Raw genomic sequence first — 7,863 nt, forward strand, 5'->3', positions numbered from 1 at the left:
GCTCTTTTTATGGGCGATATATCTCTTGAAAAGTAATGCTGATTTGTCTGTATGGTGCATAACAAAATAATAATAAATATATAATAAATAATAAACTAAATATACAATAAATACCATAATAAATAGATTAAAAATAATAATAAAATCTCCACAACAACACTGGTATCTACTCCGGCCCATGTCATTTTCTGTTACAGACCGACCCGCCCCCTATTAAAAAAAGGAAATATTATGTGGCCTCACAGATAAGAATTAGGGGACCCCTGCATTTAATGAACACGTTTCTGCAATCTGATACATCGTCAAATCGCTGTTTTAATAGTTTCAGTATTTCAGCACTGAGCTTCTGTGACAAAACACCACAAGTACAGTCGTCAATCTCAGAAAATGTTATTGATTATGCATTTTGAGAAGGATCACCTTACAGGACAACAACAGCGTTATTTTTTTTTCTTTTCCTCTTTGACGACTGCCACACTTGCACATTGGACTTTACCTGAGAACAAACACAGGTTCATGGTAAGTTTTGTAAATGACGGGAAAGTAATAAAGCAAGCAACAGCACCCAAAGAACTGGAATTTGATACGTCTCTTATCTGAAGCCTCCTGCTGGTCATTCTGACCTCACCTCGTGCTTCATACTCTCCAGCGCCGTCCCGACAGCAGTGTGAACAGACCTTTTCTGCACACTATACACTGCTGATGCGGGAACAGTCTCATCATTCGCCTTCTTCGGGGGTGTAGCTATTCGTAAAGAAGCCTTCACAACGTCGCTCCATTTAGGCCGCATAGGTGACACGGGCTTACGCTGCTGATCATACATAATGGAAGTGTTGTGTTTCCATGCAGAAGAAGACCGAAGTGTTGTGACTGGTTTCGACGGGTCCATCTGCCCCTTCTGCACCACCTTGTTGACTTTCCGTTTATAGTCTTCTTTCCTTTGAAAGACCCCGAAACGGATTTGTCTATGGGGATTTTTCTGAAAACAAATAAAAGATCTCTGTAAGTTCTCAATGATGCTGGAATTAGATGCATCTCTTTTCTCCTATATCGCCACCTGCTGGTCATTTTGCCCTCACCTTGCTCTGCTCACTCTTCAGCTCCGGATCAGTGTAGGTATTAACCATGTCATTACACGTTGCATGTGTTAGAGTCAGAGAATCGACAGATATATCACCAAAAAGGCTTGTGATGATTTCCTGATCTGCCTCATCCTGCACACTATTCGCTGATGGAGCAAAGTCAGTCTCAGGATCCGCCTTCTTCAGGGGTGTGGCTCTTGGTGGAAGAGGAACCTTCATGGCGTGTCTCCATTTGGGCCGTGTAGGTGTCACAGGTTCACACGGCTGATCACCAAGAATGGAAATGTTGTGTTTCCATGCAGGAGAAGACCGAAGTGTTGTGACGGGTTCTTCAGGAGCTGAGGGTTTGACAGGTTCCATCTGCTCCATCTGCACCACCTTGTTGACTTTCCGTTTATAGTCTTCTTTCCTTTGAAAGACCCCGTAACGGATTTGTCTATGGGGCTTTTCCTGAAAACAAATAAAAGATCTCTGTAAGTTCTCAATGATTCTGGAATTAGATGCATCTCTTTTCTCCTATTTCGCCACCTGCTGGTCATTTTGCCCTCACCTTGCTCTGCTCACTCTTCAGCTCCGGATCAGTGTAGGTATTAACCATGTCATTACAAATTGAATGTGTTGGAGTCAGAGAATCAACAGAGATATCACCAAAAAGTCTTGTGATGATTTCCTGATCTGCCTCATCCTGCACACTATTCGCTGATGGAGCAAGGTCAGTCTCAGGATCTGCCTTCTTCGGGGGTTTGGCTCTTGGTGGAAGAGGAACCTTCATGGCGTGTCTCCATTTGGACCGTGTAGGCGTCACAGGTTCACACTGCTGATCACCAAGAACGGAAATGTTGTGTTTCCATGCAGGAGAAGACCGAAGTGTTGTGACGGGTTCTTCAGGAGCTGAGGGTTTCACTTGTTCCATCTGCTCCTTCTGCACCGACTTGTTGACTTTCTTATTTTTCCTTTCTTTCTTTGGAGGCCACCCGAAAAGGAATTGTTCACGGGGAATTTTCTGAAAACAAACACAGGTTTCATTAAACAGGTTTTGTTCTCCTTACGCAGTCACTCAGCTTTATGGGTAATATTACATTTATCTGAGGTGGAGTCGGTGAGGATGTCCTTCTCTGTCCATGGATCTCAGCTATAATGTCTCGGGTGTCATCGTGAGGATCTCTGACTGTAATCTGTAGGGAGATATGGATGACATGCTTGAGGAATATGACAGGAACGAGCCAAATGGCTGGTGTTCCTGCGGAAATGCTTTTCTTACCACCTTCCTCGTCTGTGGAAAAGAAGTTGGGAAAAATGGTCCAGCTGAAGAAAAGAGAAAGAATGGAAACACTTCAGTGCTTGTCCCAAATCAGAACCATGTCCTCCTCAATCCACGTTTTAACGACTGTAATAATCAATCTCACTTACCGTACAACATGTTAGATGGAACTGGGTCCTGAAGTGTAACAGTGGCCATTGGATACAGACGTGGTTACTAAAACAAGGAACAAAAAACATTCGATTCATGCCATTTATAAGTTTTTCCCCTTCATGACCTTTATTCTCTTCATGTCTCTGAGGGATGAATTCGTGGTTCATCATATCGAAACTCTCAATTCGGCTAGAAATCTGCAAAGGGTGGAGCTGAGATCGACTTTATTGAGGAAAAACTGTGAAGTGGAAAAAGACCCTGAGCTCATGTGGGATCCTCACGATATTAGCTAGTTAGCTAGTTAGCTAACCCAATAACGAGAGTTTAAAACGGATAAAAGATATACAGCTCGTATTTAAAATCTTTTTTTGCAGAATAAAACTAATTAAACTTGTAGGAAATAAAGAATGAGAAGTTCAGATTTTTTTTACCTTCACTAATCTCGGATATGTCTCGTGATCGCTGCTGCTCTCTGAAGTCTCTCGTGGCTTTGACACGCGCATTTCATTTGGCGTCTTTTTGTGGCGTCAGGTTCGACCCTGTGACGTTCCATGTGTGTAAGTGTCCGCTAGAGGGCGACTTTCACGTGCTGGATGCATGTATATGATATCGTGTGGAGAAATATATTAATTAATCTTTTTGTGTGTGTGTGTGTGTGTGTGTGTGTGTGTGTGTGTGTGTGTATATTTTTTTATTCTTAACTTTATTTTCATACTTTATAGTTATACTTATAATATATTTCATACTTTATTTGACTTTTATTTTCGATTTCTATTTTTCGTTTACATGTTGGACAGTCGTAAATAAGCATTTTACTACATATAATAAGTAGATGGAAAAAAAAACTGTTAAGAAGATTAAGTTTTAATCCTTAGATTATATAAAATAAACACACACATGACCAGAATTTTCACATCACATTCTATTTACTGTGGATGAAATAAAAAAGTGTGTGTATGTGATGAAGGATGATGTTGGGTCGTATAAAAGACTGAAAGTGATCATATACACTTCACTTGACAAAAGCCCTGAGCTTTTCTCCAGGGGAGTTTCAGGAAAGGCTGACTGATGCCAGGCAGCACAGCATTATGATTGACAGGTGTGATCGGTCCGGTGAGGCTCAGCCTGAGGAAAGAGCCGACACTGGGAATAACACGTGAAGGAGCAGGAAGGGAATAGAGATGGACAATGTGCAATGGTGAGAATACACACGCCATATCACGGCCTCACAACACACACACACAATATTTTTGATTGAAGTCATTATAAAAAAAAGTGTAGTAAATTCGAGAAAACACACATCATCTCTGAGCCACGCTGAACTCGGACGCCATCGGACACCGATCCAGTATCTGACACCAGAATGTGCTCAGGAAGGAGATGTAACTGAGCACATACTTCTAGCGAATCTCCACAGAAAATCGATACACGTACAAAAGCAAAGGATTTCACTTCACTGGATTTGATTGTCTCTACTGTACAAGTGTATCATTCGAGGTTTTGACAAAAAAACATCAAGAAGACCACATGATTTACCTCATTCACTTAAAACAGTCGACTCGTTTGCAAAAAATTCTCTAATTTACCAGCCTGTAAAATGACAGAATGCCAGCTGGGGGTCTGGAGAACCCCCTGTCTTGAACATGTTAGAGCTCTTACACATCTCCACTCTTCCTGGAAGATGTTTGGCTAGATTTTGTGGAGATGTGTGGAGATTCATTCACCGACAAGGGCGTTATTAAAGTCAGGTACTGATGTAGTTGGGGAGATGAGGAGGTCTGGGGTGGAGTCAGCATTCACATTTATCTCAAAGGTGTTCAGTACAATTGAGGGTCAGAGCTCTGTAGCAGGAGATCTTCCACACATTTTCTGGGGCATCATTCAAATTAAGGAGAAAAAGAATTGTACCGCATCCAAAGACGTCCGGTACAATCGTGTGCCTTTAGTTCAAGTACATTGTGTAAATTAGGTGATATAGAAATACAAGTATCTCTGAGCTGAACGTCCCTTTTACAGTGTGTTTGCAATGACCAGAAGCTCCAATGACTTCTCTACTCTATCATTAGCCTGTAAAGTCACCGGTGGCCTGAAAGGGCCGTATTTCCTTTCACAAATGTAATTGTGAGTAAAAAGCCGTTATCAAGTGCAGGATACGCAGGTGAATCAAAAACCACTTAGAGAACCCGTGGCGTGGATGCGAGCGAGCCAGAGGACGACACTCCTTCAGCTTTTACACACATTCTGTGACAAAGAGCGTCTGGAAAAAAAAAAGAAGTGCTCTCTGATGATGATGAGGAGGATGAATGATGATGATGGTGCCCCGTCCCCTGCCACTAAAGTGCCACGTGGTATAGACTTCAACAAGATTAGAAATGAGAAACCAATACTTATGGTTACAATGTCACCGCTTAATCGATTAGAAATCGGACGGTCCTGCGTATTTAATACCGCAGGGTTTTCTGAGGACCAAGATCTCTATTCTGGAGCGCTTTTCGGATCGTGTTTTGGTGGTAAGACGGACCTCTTCGGCAACGTTTACTCAAAAAGCTGAGTACACGCCAAATTGGAATCGAGCGGATCTGATTTCAGAAAACATTCTATCCATTTTGTGATAAACTGCCCTATTGGGGAAAAGTCTCTACTCCAGTTCAGGCCTTTTTCTCTTGCGGTCTCAGTGAATATGACTGTATACACGACATGAGGAAAAGATTGGTATATGCTTCTTCTCAAACATCCCATTTCACATTTGGTCCCCATTTCCTGTTAGAATAACCTCCACTTTTCTAGGAAGATGTTCCATTAGATTCTGTGAGGAGATTTTTGCTCTTTAACCACAAGGCTGTTATTAAAGTCAGGTACAGATGTAGGTGATGTGAGAAAGCCTGGGGTGTGGTCAGCGTTCCAATCGGAGCTCTATAGCAGACGATCTTCCATACAATTCCAACCCATGTACAGCATATCTTCATGAAGTTGGCTTTGTGCACAAGGGTATTGTCCTGCTGGAACAGGTTTTGGGTCTCCCACACAATGATGATGATGCTGATGATGAGGATGATGGTAGAAGAAAACACCCCTAAACACTGCTCATAAACTGGACTTATGAAGAAATGAGAACGTGGGGGAGTCAGATACATTGCAGGTTCATCTATTTTCACTTAAACACACACACACACACACACACACACACACACACACTCTGAAGAGCTTTCTAGTGAATGTAGAGATGTGAAGCTCAATATTAAACATGTTACAGCCATTATTCATACTTCAGCTCTCGCATTCAAATAAGACCCTCTCATCATATCTGTGATCAGTAATCCTGTGTGTGTGTGTGTGTGTGTGTGTGTGTGTGTGTGTGTGTGTGTGTGTGTGTGTGTGTGTGAGAGAGAGAGAGAGAGAAACAGAATGGGCTTGCAGATTGGAGTGAAGGTTCATAGCACAAATGCCATCTGAATGCTGAAATTTTTCATTTTCTTGAAGGATGGCATGGATATATATTTTATCCATTTCTAGTTACATTTATAGATGATAAACTTGGAAACCATGGAAAGTTAATCAACACCTTTCGTCCAATCAGAATGTAGTTTTGAGCAGTTTGTGGTTTTACTCTGGTTGTAAGTGAATATCGAAAGTACTTAGACACACACACACACACACACACACACTTCACCTGGTTGTGTATCGCTCCTCCAACCCCTCAAGGTCTCGTGTCCAGATGAACAACTTCCTGTCAGAACGATGTTCTTCTACCCGTACACCTCGACACTGAGACGCAGATCGCTCTGGGGAAATTTCATTCTTTGGAGCATGAAGTGAACACAAAAGTAAGGTCTAAAAAACACAAGATTGTGGAGAATGAACATGGTTATAATAGGAGGAGGTTCATTAACATCTCAGATTTAAATTATAAGCAATTCTTCTCAAAAAATTTAAGGCATACAATTGTATTGGACGTCTTTAAATGCAGTATCCTGATATTTTCTCTTTACTTGAACTAAGAGAGCAAAACCTGTTCCATGAAGATCTGTATGTGAACACTGACTGCACCCCAGGCCTCCTCACCTACATCAGTACCTGACTTTACTAACACCTTTGAGGAGACAACAAATCTTCACAAAATCTAGTGGAACATCTTCCCAGAAGAGTGGAGGCTACTATAACAGCAAATTCAGACCACCAGGATCCACCTTATAGTCAGGTGACAACAGGTTTTTGGCCATATGTTGTGCCTAATGAGCGAGTCAATGGCAATTGTGCTGAGTAAAAAAGACTCCCTGAAACGATTTGACCTTGAGAGGAACCAGACACCAAACGAGGACCTGAGTTGAGAACCTGTTGTCACCTGAATATAAGGTGGATCCTAGTCTGAATTTGCTGTGATAGTAACCTACAGGTTAAATGCACTTAAATAGGTAGCTAATGAATTAGCCCATTAGCGCTGGTGTTGTTAAGGAGATTTTGAAATCCAAGGCGAGAAACCAAAAACGCCAAGCCTGAAAGGGAACCGAGCTACTAAAATCTCCGTTCCAATCCGTCCATCCATCCGTCAACACCACAGCAAGGCCCTTAATCTTGTTGTCATTTCAATTGGCAATTTTGTGAGTCACTCAGGTTGGTGGGGGGATGTGGAGTGTGTGATCTAAGTGACCTGATAATAAGCACCGGTGGAGATACTCATGCAGACACACAGTCTGTGGCGCTGCGCTGATCTCGCATGTATGCGCTCAGCTCCATCCTGTAGGTTTAACCTCGTTTGCTGCAACTGCACTCGCCACAGTTTCCCCATCCACTTTCTGACTCCTTCAGTCTAGCCCGAGCTAAAAGCAGCTGATTCGATTTCGGACTCGCATTTTATTAAGTTTGGCTAACGAGGCTCGTTTGGTGCTATTTCAATACACGCTGGCTGGAGAGCAGAGTGAGAAACTTCTTCAACATGTTCTGACCCTGAAAAGTGAAAAAAAAATCTATAAGTGAATGCCAATAGTGACCACATGAGATCCTTCACCAGCAGCATGTCCGCTGCTTAGTAACATATGACTGAATCTGTGCACCAGAAATTTTCTGCAAACATGAAGAAAAGTATTGGGACACCGGGTTTTTCCAATATTTCTTTCACTATTGATTCATAAAGATCTGCACTCCATGGTTCTTTACCTCACCTACATCAGTTCCTGACTTTACTAACGCCCTCACGGCTGAATTTGCACAAATCTCCACAACATAATGTGGAACATCATCCCAGAAGATTGGAGCTTATAATAAGAATACATGTAGAATGAGATGTTTAGAAAGTGTGTACAGTGTATTGAATATGGTGATGTTTTTATGTTTCTGTGGACTTACTCCAATCATCGCTTGTAAGAGAGT

At 42.0% G+C, this 7,863-nt stretch overlaps 1 protein-coding gene across 1 annotated transcript; it reads right to left on the reverse strand.

Annotated features, from left to right (window-relative positions):
• Positions 1–3,042, reverse strand: LOC124380941. The gene is made up of 8 exons (XM_046842276.1): positions 2,928–3,042; positions 2,493–2,559; positions 2,344–2,387; positions 2,162–2,257; positions 1,633–2,085; positions 1,080–1,532; positions 629–979; positions 1–496 (listed from the first exon to the last, which is right to left on the reverse strand). The coding sequence occupies exons 2-8, from the start codon at positions 2,539–2,541 to the stop codon at positions 422–424; spliced, it is 1,521 nt and encodes a 506-aa protein (XP_046698232.1). The 5' UTR covers positions 2,542–2,559; positions 2,928–3,042; the 3' UTR covers positions 1–421.
• Positions 3,043–7,863: the final 4,821 nt, after the last annotated feature.

The sequence above is a fragment of the Silurus meridionalis genome, chromosome 27 (genome assembly GCF_014805685.1).
Source record: "Silurus meridionalis isolate SWU-2019-XX chromosome 27, ASM1480568v1, whole genome shotgun sequence".
NCBI lineage: Eukaryota > Metazoa > Chordata > Actinopteri > Siluriformes > Siluridae > Silurus > Silurus meridionalis.